Source organism: Pipra filicauda, unplaced genomic scaffold (genome assembly GCF_003945595.2).
Source record: "Pipra filicauda isolate LSUMZ 115617 unplaced genomic scaffold, ASM394559v2 scaffold151_size3305965_pilon, whole genome shotgun sequence".
Taxonomy (NCBI): domain Eukaryota; kingdom Metazoa; phylum Chordata; class Aves; order Passeriformes; family Pipridae; genus Pipra; species Pipra filicauda.
The window spans coordinates 1,047,985-1,073,574 of NW_024104007.1; the positions used below are offsets into that span (position 1 = coordinate 1,047,985).

A 25,590-nucleotide genomic window follows, 5' to 3' on the forward strand; every position below is an offset into this window, starting at 1 on the left:
TTTCACTATTTGATTTAATAATGAAGTCACCAGCTGCCAGAGAAACTGCTATTTGATGATTATTAAAAATCATGTTAATGTTTATTATAATAATATATACAAACCAAAACAGAAGGGACAAGTCCAAATGTTAACTTTTATATTCATGGTTGCTATTCTCAAAGACCTGTACTGCATATTGATGCCTTCCTGCCCCAGGAGATGCCATTTGCAGGGAATTTTAAAGCAAATGTTCTAGCCTTCAGAGAGGCTGGAGGAGAACATTCGCTCTGTTTACTGGCACAGGGGTTCTTTCTGGCCTAGACTAGAATATCTGGGAGTTAAAGTGTAGATTGCCAGAAGAAATGAAGTTAAACCACGGACCGTCATATTTTTAAGATTACTTAAATATTATTCTTTTATTTTTTGGTATTTTCTTTTTCTTTACTTGACTGTTCCTTTCCCAATAGGTACTATCTGAGGGCAGACACTGCACTACATAAAAGGGGAAAAGGAATTACTGCTAGTGAGCCTCTGTTGTTTTGTCCACGAGCCTAAGGATGTGCACTGCCTGAAACTGGAGACAGCAGCAGCCTAAAGCTGTGGATGAAGAGTGAAAGCTTCCTGAAACATATGGCTGCCCTTTACCTTTCTTTACATCCACCACCTCAGGCTCAATCTTCCCCTTGGCTTGTCTTCTTCGTCATGTCTCATTAAATAACTCATACCAACTCATTAAAAATGGCTCAGCTATTAGACATTATTTTTTCCTAGGAGTCAATCACTTGAGATTTTTATGGAACAGATGGGAAAATTAAAAACAATCTGTCAGAATTAAGGAACAAGATCAAATTAGCTGGAAAGGAATAGCAGCAAGTTATTTCAATTGTCTGCTTCTCACACCATCTTGAGATGAGAGGGTACAGAAATGGCACAAATCTGTAGAACTTTCTATTTAATTACTTCTAATTTTCTGAGAGACTGACAACCAATTTTGAACAGAAATTTACATTTTTTAACAAACCACAACACACAAGTTCTAGTATTTCCTGTCACAGTTGGAGAGCCATAGAGGAAAAAGTTAAGAATTGCACCTTCTGAGGAGGAGCGTGACACTGGGAATGTTGTTTGGTGTTTCTTAGTCCACAAGAAACAAAATGACATGAAATATTTCCACAGGTCACCAGGTCTGTAACTTCTGAAAACCCATTTAAGGCTGCCCTTAGGACAGTTTTTTGAGTACTACCCAAAGTTAGAGCAAGACATTTCAATAGATCTAAGTGGAGGATCCTCTGAGCCACTGCTTTCAATGGGTTTCCTTATTGCTGCAATGACCCAAACATGCGTGTTCAGCTGTTCGGTCTGGTCTGTAAGAAAAATCAAGTATTTATCTTCTAGAGTTCTAAACCATCATACCAAGAATTTACTACAAAATTAGTTTCAGATTACTATTTTTACAGATGATACAGGTACAGAAAAGAACTGCTACAAATCCATTAGTAGGTCCAAATACATCTTTCAGTCCTATCATACCACAGGGCACTACAAAAGTATTTGATGTTTCAAGGCAATTCCCTTTAAACTATTACAACCAAACCTAATTTAGGGTATTAGATATGTATCTATAAGCTTTAAAGTGAAGAGTGAACATATAAAATAAAAAATTAAAACATTCACAAGGACTTGTTAGCATCTCCACATATAAAAGATACAGAACAGAAACAAAGCCCAAGCTGTATGTTAGAGAAAAAACACACAGAAGCGCTAGAAAAGAAAGAAAAAAAAAGCCCAGCCACATTTCCTAAAAAAAGGCAGGAATCCTAGTCGAGGATTTAATCTAAAATGGATATCAAAGGTCCTAATGTAGCAACAGGCTTCACGTGCCTCTGTCTCAAACAGGAGCACAAGACCACTTTTTTGTTAGATTTTACAAAGGAAAAGAATACCCAGATATAAAAGGATCACGATGAATCCTAAACTTTCCGCCATTCCTTAAAACAAGCTATGACACCTCTGCACTAAGGAAACACTTTATCAGCTTAGACCTGCTAAGCTTTTCATTTTGTGTGGCAGATTACTAATTTTTACCATACTCCGCAGGTGTGCATCTTTGCTGACTCTTCCCCCAGCAGCTGACATTCAGGGAAATCGCTGGTGTAAAAGGGGAGCCCATTAATGCAAAGGGAATGCCATGAGCCACAGACCTGCAGCTGCACTCAGGGAGCACACCCAGCACAATTGCTGCATGCCAGTGTCACACTGGGTACCTGCCACTGCCAGGGCCTTGACACCTCTGCAGGCAAGAGGTGGCTGAGAAGGAATCCCTTAAAAATGTGCTCTAGGTTTCATTCTGGAGCTGTAATTTGCTTCTGTAAGACATGGAGCACCCTGACCAGTGACGGAGAGTTGGCTTCCCCACACCACATCTGTCAGTGCCTGCATTAGGGACCACAAACAGAGAAAGAACACAGTAAGAGATGACATGGGTTTGTGCAGAGTCTTCCAGGGCTAGTGGAGACCACAGGCCTGCTCAGCCTTCAGCCAAACCCCTCCTCAGCTTCCCTTGCAGTAATTCCTGATCACTTTATACATACAATAAATCACTACTCCAATTACAGCACAGTTTTTCCCAAAGGAGGCATGCAGGTAAACAGCATACTGTGCAATAGTGTAGGATGCTGTTCTTTCTATAAATATACGAACAATTAGGGTAGCCTTAAAATATTTTAAGAAAGAGATGTACCTAAATGTCAGCAAGATATCCCTACTAAGAGCAACCAACCTGTACTTGAGCTTTTATTGTACTCAAGTTCACATTTAAAGTGTGTCTGGTCTTGTTACCTAACACAATGTGTTCTGAGAGGGATTCCAGTAATTCAGCCAAGGCTCTCACAAAGCATTTAACCATTTAAATTTCAAAGAAAAATCTTACTGAAATAGAGAAATATTATCATTCTCTAATGGATATTTGTCTTCCCTAAAATGTCTAAATCGAAGTGCAGAAATTACATACAACTGACCCATGGACATCTGCAACCCAGGAGTCCAGAAGTTTAATTCCTCCTCCTCCTTCTCCAAAGACTCTTACTGAAGGACAAGATATCCACCTGAATACAACCTTTACAGTTGAAAACACCTCTTGGAAGAGTTTAGAAAATGACTCCGTTGTGTGCCACAGAACATTATTTCCACATTTGTTCCTTCCCCCAACGTAGCACAGCTCTGTATTTATTGAACTCATGGTAACTGATGCTTTATGACATTCCAGCCCAGCAGATATTTATTTACACAGAAATACTACTACAACTTCACACTCTCAAACCTGAGAAAGGAAGGTGGTGTTTCATGGAGCGACGTAAAACATTTGACCGCGGCAGTTACAAGGCAGGGGACAGATGAAAACTGACATCCTGTTAAAATGTGCACACACACATATGGACACATGCAAAGTCAATTATTTAGAAATACATCCTAGCAATTAAGATCAGCAAGTAAACTTTGCCACAGCTTCATGAACACTTGAAGGAAGGTTTTGGGGGTGGGGAATAAGGGGGTTTGTTTAGGGTCTCTTTGTGTTTTGTGGTTTTTTTGTTTTTTTTTGTCTGAGAGGGTTTTTTGCTCTTTGTTGCTGGAGTTTTTTTTCAGGTAGACATCTAATTTCACCTTGTAGTCATCAGTTTGGTAATCTGTCTGCATGATTTGTCAGTTGTTAACCTGAGCTACAGTTAATCCACAAGCAAATGCTGACACTTACTAATTGCTTTTCATGAGACAAACTTTCAAAATCCTTTAATAAATGAAGATTCATTCAGCCTTTTGTTATTCTTAAATGTGGTCCTAATGCAGACTTTAAAATAGTGAATTTGTAAAACTAAAAAATAATTTAAAAATGCCCCACAGTATAGTAATAGCAAAGACAAGGACAAGACTGTCTTGTGTTTGTTGATGAAGTAAGACTCTCAAGGCTGGAGGTGATGATTTTTAATGACAAACTTGTACTAATAACTAAAATACTAATACGCTTAAACAATTGTTGAGGTAACACAGGTAAAGAAACCAATCTTTCTTGAATCATGTGTATGTGTGTGTCATACACAAATTGTGATCTGACATTAACAATGAAAGCAAAGACTTCTCAGCTATTAGCCTCAGCCACTTTAACCTATTTTTAAAGGTTAAAAAGTATCTCAAAAGTAGTTTAAAGTCTGTAATACTGTTAAGTGCTGCTTACAAACAATAATCTCAGCTTTATAGGGGAGACTTTAGGAACTAATGATATATGATTTTTAAAAAAACACAGCAAACAAACCAAACCACCCAAACCCATGCAATGCTGTCAGAGCCTGCAATAGTTGTTACCATTCTCAAAGAAAACAATGACAAAAGAATGGCAGATTCCAAATAAAAGAGACACAAAAATGGCACAAAAAAGGAATAAAGCAAGAAAGTGATTTAATCAGTTCCCTTGACTCTCAACAGATATTTGGTTTTAAAAATCCCTTTGATACAATCAGAAGAAAAAAATCAAATGTACTATGCAACCACAGAAATATTTAGAGATGTACTCATTTCAGCTGGAGAGCATACATACAATATTTTTGCCTATATGGTTCATAAAGGAGAAATTCTCAAGACTTAAAAATCATGCTAGAATGAAAGCAAGAAAGTAAATAAATAATTTAGATGTCTCCTAATTGTTTTTAGCTTTAAAGTATAAATTTTTCTTCTTCAACTTCTATGAATTTGGCTTTCTTTGTTCATAGAGTGTTGACAAAATGATTTTTCATACTCTTTTCCATGTCAAGACTACAATTCCATCTAGTCTTTTTAAAAACACCCCAGATCAGGATTAAAGTACCTTAGTGAACACACATCCTTTTCTTGTTCAAATCTAAAATGACTGTGCTTCCAATTTTAAAGTGATAATCAAAAAAACCCCAAAACTTGTTTGAGCCAACATTCCAAAGTAATTCTTTGGGAGGAGTCATCCTTCAGGAGGGCCTACTTCATCTTATTTCAAAATTATTTTTGATGTCCACAAGAAAGAACTGCATGTAGCCCCCGTGTCACTTCTGTATTCAAATTAACCATCCATTTCACAGCTGGACATGTCCCTGGAAACTTCTAATGTGGTCTCTAAAGCGCTGTCTTCTTCCTTTTATCAGCACAGCACCCAGTACCTGAAGCCAGAGAGAACAGTCCCTTCACTTTCAGAACTGACATGTAATAAAGCTGTACCCTTTGATTACTCTCCAGCGCAATTCCTTTAGTATCCCAGAGTTTTAACTATAATGTAGATAGTCCTGAGATTAAATGTGTGTGCTTGCACAATCTTTACTGGTTCATTTAAGTCTTCCTTCAAAGCGTTTTACATTTTTCAAAGGCCAACACCAATCCAATTGGCTGCTTAAAATGCAGCCTATTACAAAAGCAAAGCTATAAGCTCCTGACAAAAACATTCACCCTTTCATACTAATCACAGATAAAGTGGATTTGGCAAAAGATAATTAGAGACATCTAGAAGACTTCTGTATTCTGATGAAGCTTGAATGCTTTCTCGGATACAACGTAAATATTTAATACTAAGCAAAACTAGAATAAAGTGGTGAGCCAGGTATGCTTAAGAAAATAAATGTTACACTGGAAAAAATCAGAAGGAAGATTGGTTTCAGTAAACTGAACTGCAGCAGGAAGTTGTTCATGACAGCATAAAGCAGGAAGCATATGATCATCAGACCAGTACAAGAATGAATTAAGAAGCGGTAACAAACCCATATATGTACACTTTTAAAACATAATTTAGATCTACTTTTAAAGTAGCAATTTGTACCCAACCAGAGAATATGATCAGGACAACTTCTTTAGAATAAACAATCCTCCCAGCACCCTGTTTTCATATAACAAAGAAAAAAGGAGAAAGCAAATTCAACTGCAAAATAAATGAGACATCAAAGCACGTTGCTCTCAATAACATTCCTTAAGTGTCATATCTTGGCCAGTATCCCAGGATACCCTTGGAAATGACACATTGCATCTCAATGGGTTTCTTTCAACAAAATATTTTAATAAATAAATTCAGGTTTTATGCTAACTTATTTGATTAAATAAAGCTTTGTGGGCATTATGTGCAACAGATGTCAGAGCCTGATGGGCTTTTGTTCCAATTCCTAATTATTTGTGAAACCGCCATTTATAAATGCTATCACATAGTGAGACCAATAAATAATCCATCTAAAAGGCCTGAGTATGACTCCATTCTGAAATGGCAAAAATTAAAGTTTTAAAACAATACCAGGTTTAAGGACAGTTTGCAAAATAAAAAGTTCAAGTGTTCTGCCCTAACTAAGGTAAGGGAAGCCAGCAACTTCGTTTCTCATGTATCAAAACCCAAATATGAGGTGACTAACACAACCTCTGGCCAGGTAAAACTGCACAGTCTCAGTACCATCAGTGAGAAACACAGACTGAGAAACTGGCAGTTGTTCACATTTTCCCCCATTTTCCCATTTCTAGAATAATGGTTTCAACAGTTTCCCCTTTTCCAAGAGATACAGCTGAAATTCTAAACCTACAGGCACTCCAATTACAGAACATTTCCTAGCTTTCCTAAGATTATTTTTACCAATCCCAAATGCAGGTCATAACCACGCTACTGTCTCTAGGCCATGCAAAAACTTTTGGCACTCTTCAGAAGGAACTGGTTTATTTCAAAATCACCTCAAAGCAGAGGGAAGACTCTCCCTGATTCCAGTGACTCTAAGAGAATAAACACATCCATTTCTTTTGTGTATTACTGCAAACACTAATAGATTAAATCCCTAAAATTGTAAAAACCCAAGATGCTTGTAATCTGGATATTAGAAACATGTATTTAGAAATTTATGACTCATCAGTCAGAACTCTTGTGTACCTGCCTAGTTATAAGAATTTCCATGGATTACAGCCTTAAAATTAGGCAAACATTTAATTTCCCAGTGAAGCAGTGCCCTCAACAGAGATGCTACTGACCTTCTACCCTGTTTCAGTGGCACAGCAGAGAAGAGTTTATATGCTGTATGATACTTTCTTATCAAATACTTTAAAAGGAGAAATGAGAATCTGAAAATTTGGCTTTCAATTTTGTTTTTCTCTCTTATAACTTTACAGCATCGAATACAGTTATGTTTGCCTCATTGCTATGCTTCTATTTAGATTGGATCCTAAGGTAACAACATAATAAGACATTTTAAAAGACAGTAAATATGCCTACAGAATTCCTGGCACACAGGCAGAGGATCTGTCAAGTCTTTGCTTTAAAAAAACCCAAAAATGAACAACAAAAAATACAGCATTAAGTGCATTTTATTTGCAAATATCATATGCAAACAAATAGTGTGTAATTACTTGGGTTGAAGGAAATTAATAGGCTACTACATTTTTTCCTGCTAATACCAGGAAAATTATCATGATGTTGATAGCATCCTTGATAGACCGATATCAAGCCTAGACCTGAAAGTTTTCAAGGACAGCAATTACCAAACATGCCTTCCCAGATTGTCTTATTGTTTATTGGTAAAAACATCTTCTTAGTGTTTAATTTAAGAAATACTTTCCACATGATCCACATTTCTTGTTCTGTCATTGATCACTGATGAAGTTAAATTATTCCAGCCTGCTCTATAACATTCCTTTACATTTTTGTGATAAGAAGTAATTTTTCTCCTCAGTTGTGTTATCCTTTGCATGAACATGCCCAGCCCTCATTACCTTCTCCCAGCTATTATTTCCCTAAACTTTTCATGGGTTTTTTTTGCTCGTTGAACTACATCCAGTTGATTTTAAACAGTGCATTATCTTCTGCACTATCTTTGAAGATAATCAAGAAAATTCCACATCTTTGACACCCTGGAGGAGACATCACAAAGACAGACAAGGTTTACAGCACAACAGCACAACAGCACATCAGTGCATGTAAAAGGCACATGCCACCCAAGAAAGACTTTTTTTTTACCTATAAAGATGTTATAAAGCAGTATTTTACCCATTTTAAAGCTGCTGTGATAATTCTTGCACAAAGGAAGCATCTGAGTTAAATTTCATGGTGTCTTATAATACACTAGGACATAAACCAGAAAAATACATAGAGGATTAAGTTTCCATAAAGCCCAAATGATCTGGCATATGAAATAGGAGAAGGAATTTAATCCACTCCTATAATGTGGTCAGGGCACATGACTTCCATCCTGTCTCCATAGCTGCCTGCTACAGCCACCGAGCCAGAATAGCAACCCTGGCTCCTCCAGGTCACTCTCCCAGCTCTGGTGACCCGTCCCCTGGCCAGCTCCCATGGCCAGGGCTGGGATGCAGGAGGCTCCTGGTGCAGCTGTTGGGTGGCCACATTCCACACTTCCCCTGTACAGCCACACTCCCCGACCTCAGCAACAGCCAGACCTCGGCCAGGTAACTCCAGAGCACAGAGGGAATGGATGAATAAATTCATCCTCTCATTCTGAGTTATGTTCATTTTTAACTTGCCTTGAGAACCCTGTTCTGTTTGCCCCCCAGGGCTGGTACTCACAGGACAAAACACGTAGAGGTGCTGATTGACTCGATTTCCTTCTCCCTGCAAACTCCCTCCTGATGGAAAACTACACTTTGCAGTTGTCTTTGCAACTGATACAGTATTAAGCCTTTTTTTCTGAGCGAACAAATTAAATTAGGAATTAGTTTGTTTAAAATATGAAATTAATTAATTTCTTTACTTAAAAGAAGCCAATCTTATAAGGCAGGAATGTTATTTCCGTTCTCTTTTTAGAGAGATAAGAAAAGGTTTTCAGTTTTTTCCATTAAGAATTTTTAAGTCAGGAACTATTACTGAGCTACTGTGACACGTTTTTGAAGGTAAAAGTCCAGCATAAATAGGGTTCAATGCACGTGGAGAGTTTTAAGTTTTTTAGTCCAAATGCCTTTTCCTTGTCACATGATATTTTCAGAGTTGAGAGGAACTCACATAATAATCTTGCACACAATCCAGTCTCCCAGAACTTGTTTCTTGTAAATGTAATGAACTTTACAGTGAATTTTTCATACTTCTAAATGGAGAAGTAGCAATAATTTTACTTTATATCCATTCCCAGTGCAACTGGAAAACTGTCCTTGTAGTTGTCAACTAGCAAAAGGTACACTTGTGTCCCTGTTCTCAAGAGTTATTACTCAAAGCACAGAAGGGAGCACATGACTGTACACTGACCTTCATCTGTTCCCAAATTATGTCTTTTAAAAGCCTTGAATCTGTTTAAGGGGAGCTGTTGAAACCTGAAACGAACCTGGTCTATTGCTTTATAAAGTAGATGAATGTAAAACTTAAGTATTACATTTCAGGCTCTTACTGTACTAAATATAGCAAAATTAGGATGAGGGAGAATATAACTGTAACCTGAGTCTGGTTTTAGAGAATAATTTTTTGTTACAGGTATCGATGGTTACTCTGTAATATTTGGTATGTTTCTATTTCTAACAGAAAATCACCACAAATGTTCTCCTGATCAAGATTTTTATTTTTAAAAGCAGAGTCCTTAAAAAAAATTACCAACTCCTCACCCCGCAAATCACACCCCCACAAACTGATAACCAGTTCTGACAGACCCAGGTCTAAAAAGAATCTTGAAATACACCTTGCATCTAAATTTTCATTGTTTGCATTCTGCTTGATTTTCATAAGGATATGTTTATTAATCAGCAAACACATCAGCTGAGTATTAAAGGAAAAATTACACTTAATTGGAAAAGTAAGCAGTGCGTTAAATAACTGCAGAAAGCATCTTTTGCTGTGTGTCACTGCCTAACACAACAGGCCAGAATTATGGAATGCTTACAAGCACCACCTCAATAAACTTGTTCAATAATTACACTGGAAAAGAGGTAATCAAAGATTTTTATTTTTTTTCGTTCATTTTTAGTAAACTTCACTGTTGCTTCTAACAATGTAATAAAACCTTATAATGAGCTCTGGTAATGTTCATCTGCATGTTTCAAAGAAAGATTAACTAAAATGTAACTCCACAGGACAGCAGTAAACTCCTTATTTTCCAAAAGAAAAAATGGCTTAGAAGTTGACAGATTTCTTGACAAGTTTGCAAATTTTTGACAGTTGTCAGATGGGAACTGTAACATTCATTAAGTAATTAATCTACTTAAATCGTAGAAACCTTCAGGTGGGAAGAGACTTTTGGAGACCATCTGATCCAATCTCCTGCTCAAAATCAGGCTAAATTCTAAGTTAGGTCTGATTTCTCAGAGCCTTGTCCAATCAAGGCTTGAATTTCTCCAAGGATGGGGGTTCCTCAGTCTCTCTGGGCAAAACATTCCAGGACTAAACTACTGTCCATGGGTATGTCCTTGTGTCCTAAGTCTTCCTTCTGTTACAATTTAAACCTAAATATGGTAAGAAATGCTGCTTCTTTTGTCTATGGACTCAGTTGTCTTCTGACAGCACAGGTTTTGAAAGTTTGCCTTGGCAACAGTTTATTGTGTGACCAGTAATAAACTGCAGAAGACTTTTTTCTAAGTGGCATGGAGGAATTAAGAATAAGCAATTACTTGTTCAACATAAATTACAGAGGTGACTCCAGGACTGATACTCTAGTTCTGAATGGTGTTGGTCTTACAAAAGCTTGGGAACCACACACTGTAGACTCATGCCCAGATCTGCAATAAATAAAAAGAAAAAAAAAAAAAGAAAAAAGCCTCCCCCTGTAATACCTAATAACAACTCTTCTATTTTAGCTCGTGCTTGTGGTACTCCAGCCTGCATACAGTTAAATGATCTTGCTGCACTGCAATATATAGTCACATTTTAAAAGGTGACTCACACTTTAGGCAAATGAAGTGACTATTGCAGTCCTCATGTTTTTGTCTTTATATAATTTAATCAGCTGTTCATCTGAACAGTTGGAAAGGATACATTTATACGACAATAACTTAATCTCTCGTGGTAAATATTTTCCTGTATCAAGTCTATCTTCTGATACAAATCTATTGAATATTGGCTTATCTTGACCTAATTTGAAATGAGAAAGAACACTGGGGTCCCAAAGGAACCCAGCACACACTGGGTTCACTGTCACACAGCAAGGAAGTCTGCCTTAAGCACATTTACTTGTGCTGCTGAAAGAGGATGACAGACAAAGACATGAGTTAGACACAATATCTGGTTTTATATTATTAGCACAGTTGTAGGTTTTTTTCTTCAGCATCAATAAATCCATTCTACATATCAATTATATGCAAATGTATAATACATACATATGTGTACTTTACAGATCTGACATTCCAATGCATATGTTCAATTTAGGTAAACAGCTTTATTAAAATAGGCTGTTTTTCTTTGAGCATTTAACAGTATTACAGCACTTTCAGAGGCAGCACAACTTCTGAATACTTCTGAAAAAATATTAAGAAAAAGGGATTTTATCTATGGAAAAACATCTACAATCTTCCTCAAGCAGACACAAGCACTAGGAAATCCTGACCAACAGGACATGTGTCCTGGAAAGCTCTCCTCTTCTTCAAGATTTATTCTTCATCAAGGGTAAAGAACGGTTAAGAGCTCTCTAAGTATGAAGTCCTCTATAATCCTCAGCAAGTAGTTAATGTGACTTTTCCATATAACAAGCACCACAGCTGCCCTACTAAGATACAGCAAAATGTGGGGCTTTAATGCATTATAAGGGATTTTGAACCTGACTAATGTATCTCATAATAATTGGCTTCCCAGTCACAAGTAGAATTTATGTGAAACCACAGATTTCCTACACAGAAAGTTCACATTATTACCTCTGGTGTCAGAAGCTGCAATGAATTACCTCATGAAAGAGTGTTAGACATTCTGCAGTTCAACAGTAGTCACTAATAAGTTCGGGTGGCAGCTGTTGTACATCTGAAGCTAACAAATGTTATGTGACCAGAGATGACTGGCATGACATGTGGCCGTAGCCTTTTTATAAAGTTATGTTCTCAACTATTTTAAAAATGCCCACAAAAGTCCTTCAGAAATACTGTTCCCAAGAAGTTCATGGAAAACTGATCCTTTAATACTTACCCCACTCCGTTAGTTGCATATATTCACACGTTATCACACAGTGATAAGCTGAAGTTTAAACAAAAATAGTAATACAAATTCATCCTTAAGTCATGTTCCCAACACTGTGACTTGAGGCTGGATTCATTTGCTACAATGGGCATATATTAGATTTCCAGCAATCAATTATCATTTCAGCCTTTGTATCTGTGATCATAAATTCAGGCACATGCCCATATGGACAGACAAAGTGCAAAGACAGAACTGTCTTCCAGAAAAATTCCAAAAGCAAGTGTGAAGTTCAGTAATGAAATATCACTCCCTACTCTGTCCTAGTTTCAAGCAGTACAGGCATTTTTAGTCTAGTTAATACTTTCCCAGTCTTTCTGGAAATTTTACTTTCATAATCTTTATATTGATAAAAAGTGTTGTTAGCCTTTTTTGTCCCTCACAGGCACCTACACACAAAAAGACTCATGGAAGGATTTAGAGGGTTCCAACAGAGCACAACGTCCAAAAATGCAACTGATTTTACTTACTTCATGCACAAGAAAAACACATCTCTTGACATGGTTCTGGTTATGTCACAAGTGTTTTTTTGCCATTAGTGTTTTGCACCACTTTTTACATTTAATAAATTTAGAAAAGCTTTTTCTAGGAAAATTTTGTTACCTATGTTTTTTATTTTTATCTTCCATGAGCAGATTAACTAAACTATTTATATGTCTTTTTCTAAAAGACACATAAATACTTTGGTTTTTAATAACTCTGAGACTAGGTCTGTTTCATATATACCTTATTTGTTATAATCTTGGATGAACTGATCTTTGAAGTCAGGAGTTAGTTGCTTTTCTTCCCCAGCAGAAGAAATACAATTAGAAAGACAGAAGAAAGTCCTTCCTTCAGGTGATATATTCCCACTCAAAAAAAGAAACTTTCATTTGTATCTTCTCTGTAATCACTAAAATGTACAGTACATCATGTGCTAAAACTCTAATATTTAAATAGTCAGGCGCAGACAAAACTTACTGAAAACATAATAAACCATGAGATTTTAAAACTTCTGCCAATTCCGTCTAAAACAGTGAAGGACTACCTGCAATTATAACAAAAGAAGTGAGAATTGAAGAGGAATTTGGAGGGGAAGAAACATCAACAGCTGATCAATGGAAGAGACTACAGCACGAAATACAACATAAAGACAATGGGAAATAACGTGATTCCATCGTTACCTGTCATGTGTTCTCATGAAATCCCAGAACTTCTTCGTACCATTCTGGGGAGAAAAAAAAAAATTAAAAATCCATCAGTCAAATTAATTCCAAGTGAAAAAATTACTATAATGGAATTGAATAAAATTTAACAGGCATTTCTTTAAAAACTTAGTATAGCTGGTTTTATTTATGAGACCATCCTTCTTTGTTTTGACAGTATTACAGGTGCTGAGAACTGTCTCAGAACAGTTCAAAATCTCAGATCCACAATATCATGATGACAGCTAATGCCAGATTACTGTAGTCTTCAGGCCCAATTTTGGCCACAGCATCAATTCAGATGCCTAAGCTAATCATTCAAGGTGTCAGGAAGCTATAAACAGCCACGTTTTAAACTGTAAAATAACCCATAGATCTATGTTTTTCCATGTCCAGAAATGGTCTGGAGTGGACAGCTCAGCATTTACCTCCTAACTAAACTCCTTTGGGATCCAGGAACAAGACATCCTTCACTCTCACCCCTTACAAGGCCTAAAATAGCAGTTTTGTCCACACCTAACATACTCCATTCTACACAGCAGCTGTTCCTCTGCACTGCTGGTGGTGCTGAGAGCACTGTCTAACAACAGGTTTGAAGTCACAGCACTCACCCAAGAACTAGGAGACATAAAATGGATTATTTTCCCAAGATGGGCTTAAAAAGAACGATATCCACTACAGCACAGCTGAAAGTCATCTCTGAAAACAGGTATTATTCGACAGTTATAATGAACAGGTATACACTTGCTTACATTTATAGCTTCTACAGTCACCTATAGCAATTCATACACACCAGCTGGAGACATGTATATAATTCCTCACCCTGCTTATTAGAGGTGTGATGTATTTCAGCTGAAATACAAGTCAAGAGATTTCACTCCCAGGTCAGTTTTAAGTTTATATGAGGAATCAGAATGCAACCAGAGGAAATTCTTGTGGTTGATACCTTTTTCTTATTAGCAACACAAAAACTAGACCTGCTGAAAACCTACATACCCAAAATATGCTTAATGTGAAAAGCAGCACTAGGTTTCTATTATAAAGTATGGTTAAACGGATGGTCAAACCCTGAGCAACTGGTTAATGATTTAAAGCAGGTAAATGTTGAGCAGTGAAAGAAGAATCAAATTCAGTTGGTGGTAAAGGTGCCAACCAATATAGACAGGCCCTTCAGCTCTATTACAGATGTCATGGCTACCAAGTACACAACAGCTGGTGGGGATTAGATAACAAGCACTCTGGTTCAGAGATTAAGCTCCCGAGCTTTATGAGTTTACCAAGCTTTTTGGAAGAGTGACTGTTTGCTTGCTAGCTGGGTTTTTCTTCATTCCCACAACTCTAATTATAAACAGTTGTTCACCTCAAGAGAAACTCTAGTCTTCGCTTCCACTGGTGCCTGCACATACCTTCTGTGAGCACTGACAGCAACCAAATGTCTCCATTATGGGAGAAGCCCTCTCATGGTTTAAATGCAATATAATGTTGAAAGAGAAATAAAGACAGCAAATTTTCAGTGTGAACTGAAATATTAAAGCTGAGTGCTTATCCAATCCATTCCACCTGGGTAGAGGTGGAGGAACAACTTTGATAGGACTATGACACAACACATACTTGCAACACTGGAATGTAATAGCATGGGCTGTGTTGTATGGTAAGACAATTTAAGGTATTAAATGTGTAAGGTCAGCTCAATCCTTCTGTAGGTTTATTTCTAACTGTATGGCAGGATTTTCTCTTGTTTGCAGATTGCTGGGCAATTTTCCATTTAACTTGAGTTGGAGAGCTGTGGACCAAGAATAATGTCTTCTGCATGTAACTTCATATTGCTTCTCCAGTTTCAACCTTACCCTGCCCAAAATGTGCTACTGTCATCCATTCTACCTTTGTAGTGTCCACTTGGGAGAAATGTGGGTGCCCAGCTGATGGAGAAGACAAAAAAAAGCCTGAATCAAGTCCCTCATTGCATTAATTGAGGCTGTTAGTCCTGTGGTACTACTTTCAAACACACGATCCCAGCAACAATCTTCCTGGCTCTTTGCTCCTGCCATCATTTTGCAAATTATAGACCCTGATTGCTTTGGAGCACTTACGAGAGTCAAATAGCTGAGGAAAATTACACCCTAGAGATTCATCCTCATCCAGATGGGATCCATCAGATTTGAATGACCTGTTCTCAAGGATGAGCTCCATTACCATTAACAGAATCTACCTCACAGACATGCACATAATTTTTAGCAGAAAGTAAAAGAAAGAACTTAGTACCTAAAAGGAAACTAATAAGAAAATAAAATCCATATTTTCTAAGCCCACGTAACACGCTTTCTCTAGAACATGATTTGATTAGTTTAAGACCCAAATTCAAAACCAGCCACAAGCTAAATTATTTTGAGTCTGTCCAGTCAAGATGTTGGTTAGCATCATACACTCTTACTGGACAAAGCTATTTTCTGCCTATATCTGAATAAAAAAACCTACTTCATATGATCAACCTGCACCTGTCCAAATAAATAAATCAATAAACAAATGAAACATTCCAACATCTCTTTGTTTACAGTGGCAGAAACTCAAATGAGCCCCATTCATGTCCTATTGTCCAAGTCAAATGTAATTTGAACCCAACCGTATGGAGTTGAGTTTCTATTGTACCCAAAGCATGGTTCTTTCCTAACAGACTAGTAGGAAGGTTGCTAATTATTAATAGCATGTAAACAGTTACCAATGGTTCTTATGGTGCTTTACATACTTCACAGAACATTAATTCCAGCCAGTTTCTAACCAACTATGTCAAGCTCTATGTAGTATCTCTATCTTATCTTTAAGACAAAAGTACTAATTGCTGGACTGATCAAGATTCATGCTTTTAAAAGCCAAGTAACTATGATTACTTGTTAAACTGTTCCATTCCATATATACTGGCCTTTGACAAGGCAATAATAGCAGTTATTGCAGTTACAGACAGCTGGAAAATTAAAGTATCAATGGTCAACATCACTTCTGAAAAACAGAAGTATCCTTGTGAAAGACAAAAGCTGTCTCAAACTTGTAATGCTCTTCATCTTAATAAACATATATAATTGCATTATTACAAAGTAGTCCATTCTCCAATGTCTAAAGGGAACAATCACAGTGTCTTTCAATGCAGTGAGAGAAATAAGTATAACCGATTGCTGGGAGATCTAAACACTGATGACAGAAAGTAGAAAGGAGTATATAATTACATTTGAGAAAGATCTTAAAAATTATTCTTCAAACGGGAAACATGCCCTGTGATGTTTTATACAGACAAATACATCAAAATTATTTTATACTTGTTTTTATCTGTTCAGAATAGCAGTTCTGGTACTGCAACAACTTTGTATAACACATAATCGATTTGGTAAATCTTTAATCACAAAGTAATCACACTTCTTACACAAAGTAATCTACTTCTGTGCTCAGTGATCAGGTTCTGTGATGTTGCAATGCTGAACTAGTGCATATAGTATGTGTAAATTAATAAAGCTGTATTCCAGGAGAGGCAGCATGTGAGACAACTTAGTTTCAGGTTACACAGAAGACAGATCACTTACAGAAGTACTAATTGCATAAGAAAGCCATATCAGGTCAGATGAGATGTCCATCCTGTCTGGCATACTGGCTCTAAAATTTAAGAACAGGGAAAGCATAGAGCAATGCTTCCCCAGAACACTCTTCCAAGACTTTGACAAAAGGCATCTGAAGACTGGCAAAAGACAGTCCCCCCAAATGCATCCAAATAAAACAGTCTTCCACTGACCCCCAAAAAGGAAGCAGAAACAGCCATTTCTATACTACTTGAATGTGTGTCACAAGTCCTGCTCATGTTTTCTGTAAGACTGACACGGCAATGGCATTGATAACTTAGTCAGAATTGCAGCAGCACACTCCCAAGCTTGACAATCTGCACAAGGAGAATCGACCCCTTTTGGATCAGGTGATTCCAGGACAACCATGCACTGCAAAGAGCTCTCTGCTATACAAGTGTTGACAGTGGATGCAAGTTCAGCAGATGTGACTCCTACCTGCACAGAGCTGTTTATGTCACTCATACTTGATCTTCATATTCTCTGTCCTGCTTCTATCCTTTAAATCATTTTCCTAAGACTCTTCCTGCATCTGCTCAGTGCCATAATTACAAGCAGGAGCCTCTTCACACCGTCTGTTATGGATAAGTCAGACTTGTCTGCAGCCTATCAAAACACCATTCTTTTTCCCACCTACACTCTGTCTGTCTCTGGCTAAAATGCCTTAAGAATCACCGTGCCAAGGATATCACTGTCCTTTGCTTTCCTCCACCGCCTGAGGCAATATAGTGTCTGAACAACAAGGTCAAATTGCTGTCAGGATGCCTGTGCAAAGGATAACTTTTGCTTGCTAGAGAAACTCGTCTAAGATTTAATCCAGGCTGGCCCATAAAGAAGAGAAAAAGGACATGGTGTGCTAATGATGTAGGAAGTAACATCCCCTGGCACTGACTGTATGCTGATACTGGGTGTGCTCCACATGTGACAGACCCTGGATATGGTCTGACACAAGTTACTGCGAATTTCTACTCTTCATTTTGGGGCAGCTTGAATGCCTTCCTCCTCCTTTTCCTTGAGGGCAGGGCCCATGCACAGTCTGCCACCCAAGAAGCTCTTGAACCAGCTCATACATGGGGTGACGTGTCTCCACAGGTACCAATACTCAGCGTTACGCTGATACCATCCTGAGCCTTCAAAAAACCCCCAGCTCAAACAAACCAACCCCCCTCAGTCTGGCTGAGGTGTACAGCTCTCCTGGGAGAGTAAACTGGAAATGTGTTAGTGTAACAGGTGAAAGAACACTCACAAAACCTCTTTAAATGTTTCCTTTAACTCTACGTCATGGTAGTTTGACAACACTACAGAAGGGTGCATAAAATAAATCCTCCGCATGCAGATTTACAGTCACAGATTTCCTGTTGTTACTCTGTTGGGAGTTCAGACCATTCAAAAAAAACAAAATTTATGTTGGGTTGGCACTGATTTAATGACTTCTTGCAATGAGCTCTGGACAGACAATGCATAATTGAAGCAGAAACAATCTTTACTCAAAATCTACCTAAAGCTTCTCCTGTCTTATTTGTCTTATTGAACTATTTAACAATTTTGAAAGTGACCGAATTAAAGGCACTGCCTTATGTCATCTCCCATGTTTATCCACAGAAAACATCTGCTTGGACAGACAAAGTCTAAGTGGCCAGGAACTGTAAAGTTACACCAAAATCACCTCAGCAAAAAGGCTTCATACCTTGTATTACATATTTTTTAGGAGAATGGTGACAGGCCACGCAGGCAGATCACTCAAAATGCAGGAGACATATGTCCAAAAGAAGCAAATTAACTTCACATATGCCACTAAAAAAGAAAGAAAAATATCTGCCCGTGACAATGATTAACTCTTGACTGTTTACATTGCAGGACAGACAACACGACGTTTGGCTACCCATTGTGAAAGGCACTAAACATATGTAGTGGGAACAGTTCCTGTTCAATGATCTTACAATTCAGTTAGAGCCCAGACAAAAGTTGGTGTAAACAAACAGAGGCAGTTAAGAAAAATGACAAATACGTTATGGTATAGATAAGCTACGTGCAGAAGTTATGAGGGTTAAAATGGCAAACAACAGTCAATATCCCCTAGTCTATACCAGTTGGACTGGGTTTAAAGCAGTTACCCAAGAAGTAAATGTTCCATATTTGTGAAAAAATCCAATTTAAGAAGTTGAAGCAATTATAACATAAAAATAACTCTGTCCTTATTGCTCCATTTACTCTGTTTCCACAGTCCTAAGGCACAAAAGCAGTTAATGTCCTTAATGCAAAAGGATAATGAGCATTATTCATGTAATAAAATAATTAGACTACAGGTACAGAAAAACAGATAAGAGAATTAATTGGTAAATAACGGTCTTAAACCAGAGTCAGCAGAGCCAAGCAAGTGTGCAGTCTGTTTAATGATTTACATGGAATAAGGCAGTAAAATTCCCGAGAGGAATAACGAGGTTTTGCTTTTTTTCTGTTCTCAGAAAAAAATTTTAAAGGTAGGAGGGTTATGTTTTTCTTGAAAAATTTGTGTAAAACTTGATTTTCTATTGCACTTATTTTCACATTCAACCAATCTTCAACAAGTGTATCTGCACAATTTAGTATCAATGTGCACAGCAACGCCTCTATCTGGAAACTCCCCACCTGTTCTCCTGCTGAGGTGTTTACCTGCTGCCCAGAACTGCATGGTGAGAGAACATCAAACTTGTCACTTTATTAGATGGGTTTTCATCAGGTTAATCCAGATGATCAGTGTGTCTGGGGAATCAAGTAACTGACTCTTGGAGACAGACAAAAATCTGCACCAATGCAGCCAGCTCCAGCTGCCTTCTACCACCTTTATTTCCTTAAGTGGTCTTAGCTTAATGCTTTTCACCCATATTCCCCTTTTTTATGATCAGTAAAAGCTGCCAAGAGATAAATTTGCAATAAAAGCAACTCAGTAATTCAGTACTTTTTGGTTTATAAAATATATGGTTCTACAATGGGAAAGATGTGTATCAGCTGCTGCTTCTCAAGTCACAGTTCATGGGCTAAACAGAGTGGACTTCCCCTATGATAAACCCAAAAAAGCCAAGCCCTCACCCCTCTGTAAATGAACCTTCCCCTTCCTTTCTCCACTCACTACAGAAATGCTGCTATCAGTTGAGATTTCCTTGTTACATTTCTTTTTTCAGCTTAATGGAACCTGATGTCACATCTGTAGCGGTTTTCAGTAGAAACATATGAGGATTTACAACCCAATATAAACCATTTCTTGCCAGCTGAATTATTAATGCCATAACTCTCTGTTACACAGAATCAATACATAATGTTTCCAGTGCCCACAGAAGCTGCACTTCCAGGACAAAATCAGGACTTTATGCTTTTCACTTCCCTATCAGACAATTACTCACCAAATTACCTTGCACTGCCTCAACATTTTTCACAGTATTTTCAGCACATGCCATATACAAAAAACTCTGTGAATAAATAAATAAATAAACCATCGGCTTTGACCCCCAAAAATCCAGAGTTTGGGATTTTTTTAAAGAAATAAAGCATTAGTAGTCATCATGATGCTGTGAAACCAGTATGAAGAACAGAAATCAAACAGAAAGACAGCTAAAACAAGTTTGGACTTCTAAAGCTTTCCAGATAAGAATAAAATAAAATACCTGTTCCATACACTTTAAAGTTCCATTACTTCCTGTTGAATATTTTTTTTTTGGATTAATGAATTAGTGGGGTGGTTTTTTGTTTATAGAAGCCAGAGGACTTGCCATGCTGTACCGAAAGATCTTCATCCACAAAAAAAAGAGTGCAAATGAACAGTCAAAAATACAACAATTAATATTCAACTTTTTCATCTCAAGGGAAAGCTCTGTCCTGAACAGACTATTTTTCATCTGAAATCTGTTTGAAATATCATAATTTTTTTGTCTACTTTAAAGGTTTGATTTGTGGCAAGCAGGAAGAAAGCTGTCTTCTTTTTATATAATTACAGACTTCATAGAAAGTACTACATATCTTTCAAAATGAAAGGAAGCACTTTCAGCTGACATGAAACCATGCAACACAGTTAAAAAAACCCCAATAAAATCAATAAAATCATTTTAATTTGCATTAGTTGAGTGGCTTTTTTTTTTTCCTTTTGAATGTATACATCAGTACTGTCTTATGCTGGGCTATCATATGACATAACTACTAATTCAAATGCAAAGTGTTGGCCTTGAACCCACTCAGTCCTGGGGTGCAGTCCCAAAACAGTGCAAGTCAATGGAAACCAAGGCTGCTCCTTTTGCTACCCCAGCTGCACATCTCTGCTCTACCCCATCACTGACATTTGTGTAACTACACAGGAAGCTGGTTCTGGGAACTGACCTAATTAAAAAACAAGACAAAACAAAACAAAAAAACCCTGAATTAAAAAATGGTATTTAGTAGCATGAAAGTAATGTCATTATATATATTGTAAGGTTTTACCAGTGACTACTAAACAGAGCAGCCTTGGTCTATCCACAACTACTCCAAGAGGACAGAGATGTATCTAATAGGGAGTGTTCTAGAGAGAGACACATGCACACAAAAAAGCCTAAATTACAATTTCACTCCACACCCACTAATCCACTCCATCAGACTGCACACGCTGGAGTAAATGAAGCCTCATCTTCAAAAGCAATTTGCAGAATTACTTGCTGATGTTGAAAAACTACTTCAAAAGAGTTTAAGTGTTATGGAATTTTACTGTTTTTTTAAACAAGCCACTGTTTAAGCTCAAGAGGAAGGGGGGGAGTGTTTGCTTTTTAAACAAAGCTTGCAAGATTTCATTACTAAACTATCCAGAGTGTTTATTTTAAAAGCATCATGATTACAAATAATGGCATTTTGCAGTTTTTAACTTCCCTATTCAAATATTTCAGTGAGAAAGGACTGGGTTTAATGCACGCAAAAATACACAAACGGATGACTTTTTAACAACATCAAAAGTGAACATTTTACCTGAAGCACAAATACTACTTCCGCTAATTGGCTTTAATTGGCAATAATAACAATTCCAGAGGTAAGACTGAGCTAGCAAAGCTCATGGGGACAAATCATCCTGCACACTAAAGAAGGGCATGCCAGCCCCAGCTGACACAGCAGTTCTGGGCAGGGCAGGACAAAGTTGCTGCGGTCTCACAATGCTCATTTTAGGCCTTGAACAAGAGGCAGGAGTGCTCAGCTCTGTGTGACAGCCAACTCTTTGATGCATGGGCTTCTTATCTGAAATTAGCTGGAAGACATAAAGGCACTTCTTGAAGAAACCATAACGTATTCCAGTGGAGACCACACCACGGATACCTCAGGAGACATAAAACCTAAGGTCATAGACTGTAATTTTTACAACCCATATCAATTTTCTCTTCAAAGTGAGGGTTATTCTGGTAGGAGTTTGTAATGAAACTGCAAACAGATGGTTATAGCAATAGAGTTTACTGTTCAAAGGTGCAATTTTTTCACACTTTGGGAGGTAAGATAAACAATGGAGAATGCATTAATTTATTCAACTGTTAATGCAGTACTGGGCCAAGCCACTTTGTTCATTTTATGTACATCAACTGCCAGAACAATTACAACTGAGATACTTGATGTGTAAGTAAACTTTCTCCTATAATCCTCTGGAAGTTTACTTTTAAGGTCACAGTTTGTTTTTTGTGTGTACTTTTCAACAATGGAGTTGTTGCAGTTTAGCTTGGCATTCAGCTATCAGTAAGATCGCTTACCTTTGAATGAAATTTAGAAAACACGAGAATTAAGCACATATAAGTACACTAAATTAAGTCAAATCTCCTTTCTAACCTTGTTTTTCTGTTTTTGATATCCACCATTATCAACAAGAATTGCATATACAGATCAAAGACACTGTATTCCAAGGCAAATCTGCAGTAGCACACTGAAATCTATACTGCAAAGAGTAAGGACACAGTGCGTGTGTTAAGAAACATGATATGCACAAAGGTCAAATTTATGACTTTTCTCACATCATTTTACTGCCAAGCCAGCATATAATTTAAGGTTATAAGTTGAGATACAGATGGGGACTTCCTAATACTGAGTTAAATTCAATTCTACACAAAGGAACCAATTGCTAACGGGTGGAGTTTTCAGATTCCAGTGTCATTGTATACAAATGACAAAATGTAAAGCTAGTATTCAACTACTCTTTTACTTAAATTCTTGTCATGTTATTGAAATTTTTTGCATGTATTTTGCCATTTTCACTAAACTGTTTTCCCTTGGAAGTCTGTGACATACTTGCTTATCTTGCAGGGATAAAAAGAAAACATGCTTTCCATAGTTACAAAATTACTAACACTACTTTTCCCACAACATTACATTAAAATATAAATCCTGAAACTTTGACTGGACATGGTTAAGGAATATATTCCTAATAACGAAAGATGTTTTAACAGAGATAATATAATTTCCAAAAACTGTGCATTCAGCTGATGTGACAGTAAAATACAGTAAAATACTTTACTGTAAATAAGTGCTGTACTTTCAAAGTATTGCAGATCTCACACAACCACTTCTATCTATATTTGCTGAAAACCTCCACAGCAAAGGCCATTTCTCTAATCTTTTACAGATATTTTTCTAGTAAGGTTAAAGAAAAAAATCTCCCATGATATGCAATAACTACAATAAGAGGCTGAGAAACACAGATCCAGGAGGCTCCAGCTCAGAGAATAAAAGCCAGGTAACTACCTCAACCAGAGGCTTCTGAGAGCTCCTGGGTGTTCCCTGCTTCATTTCTTTTTCTGGAGTTTTCCCCAACTGTATGAATTGTTGCATGTTCATTTATGAAATGTTAGAAACAAACAAACAAACAGCATGGCCTTTGTAGTTCAGTAATAAATGAATCTGGAAAATACAGACATGGGTTCATATCCCTACTTCAATTTATAATAATTCATGAACAACTCATGAAAGATAAAATTTAAGAAAGCACTTTTTAGCATTCAAAAATCTCCACTTTTAAGGTTCTCACTGGAAAGGTGGAACAATTTAGACTTTACTCTGGACTACGGTAATTTCAACCAAATGCCAGAACTCCCAAATAGCATCTAAACACCTTTACTGAATAATGTCATATTCTGTGGTGGGATTTAAACTGCAATATTTGATTAAGATTACAGAACTATTTCTACCTGATCCTGATGGGACTTTAGTGAAATTCAGTGAGACTGATTCCTGAAAATTCCTTTGGAAAACAGCACTTAAACTCCTAAGTTACTGAAGACAACATTTTCCAAACTGCTAAATTTTGCCAAGACGTAGATAACTGCTGATTCTTTTGACCACAAAGTTACCAAGATAAAGGGCCTGACTGAAATTTCAGACTAGTGATATTTAATGACAAGCAAGGGAAATAATTCTGCACTCATCATAACATACCTAAATCAATCATGTCTGTCTGTAGTAACTGTTTCAAGACAGAGTGAAATTCAATATAAAGTACCCACTGCAAGTCCGAGACCCCACAGTTGATGAGAATTCTCACTCAATATTCTTGAGCTCCTTCCTGTACAGATCCTGTTCACTCATTAGTCAAAATAACCTTTCAACCCCTTAGGAAGAGGACTCTCCAAATGCTACACACTGGGCAAACACTGCTTTGGTCCACATCACATTCCCACAACTTGTGATTACTCTGATGGGTATAGCACTCCCAGGCATCTGGGACTGCTGCCTCAGGTAGGATCTCTGACTCGGAGAGACTTTCACCCCACTGACTTCGCTGGGATTTAGGGCTCTCACCTCATGTCTGCAGGCACAGCAGGGAGAGAAGCAAACACAACTATAGTAAGTAGAAGAAGTAAATGAATCTTAAAATCATCAGTCCCAAGGCAACCACTACGCCTACGAGCATAATTTCTTCTTCTTTGCTACCCTAGGTCATGACCCTCATCCCAAAGAGGAAGGAAAGAAACTGTCCTTTCATCACTAATTTTGCTATGCCATTCAGGAAAACAACACTGACAACACCATAAAACCACAGTTTAAGTTGCCACTGGTATTTCAGCCAAAAGCTAATCACCACCATCAATTGTCTAATATTTCTCATTAGCTCTTTAGTCATTCTAACAATCCACTGCAACTTATATAGGATGTGATTAAAATCTTCTCTGGCTGACAAAGAGCCAGCAGGGAAAAAAAATTATCCCTCTTCTACCACAATACTGGACCACTCCATTTTTAGAGAGATAATAAATCTGCATTCAAAAACTATGCAGTTGATGAATGTTGTTCTAATTTCAGAAACAAAAGCTACCGACCACATCACCTAAAGCAGAATATTGATAAGAAAAAGCCTGTGCATTGACTGTTGTATCATTAAAATTGGATTAATTAAAAAAACAAAAACAAAAACACAGAAAGCAATCCATCATGCATAACTCCAAAGTTACTTGGTTTTCCAAATGTACCCTAAAAGCAGTAGTGTGGGTCAAGTAAGTATGATTTTAAAATAGTTAATAAATCTGTTCATTTATATATAACTTATAAAGGACAAAATATTTCTGATGCAGAATTAAAACCAATGCAGGAACAATAGAGCTCAATAACTGGCTCAATAACCAGTACACCAGGCTGGTACATGCCAACAAAGAACAGTATTAACAAGACTGACCAAGGTTAGTCTCCCAAGTTAGGCAGCACTTGGGAGACCCCAAGTTTCATCCAACTTGGG

General features: G+C 37.3%; 1 protein-coding gene across 1 annotated transcript in view; it reads right to left on the reverse strand.

Moving 5' to 3' along the window:
- Window positions 1-25,590, reverse strand: part of NUDT14 (nudix hydrolase 14) — a 61,520-nt gene that overhangs the window by 21,224 nt on the left and 14,706 nt on the right. The window contains exon 2 of the mRNA XM_027716658.2: window positions 13,270-13,313. Coding sequence (XP_027572459.1) covers window positions 13,270-13,313 — 44 coding nt within the window. The remainder of the gene's footprint in view (window positions 1-13,269; window positions 13,314-25,590) is intronic.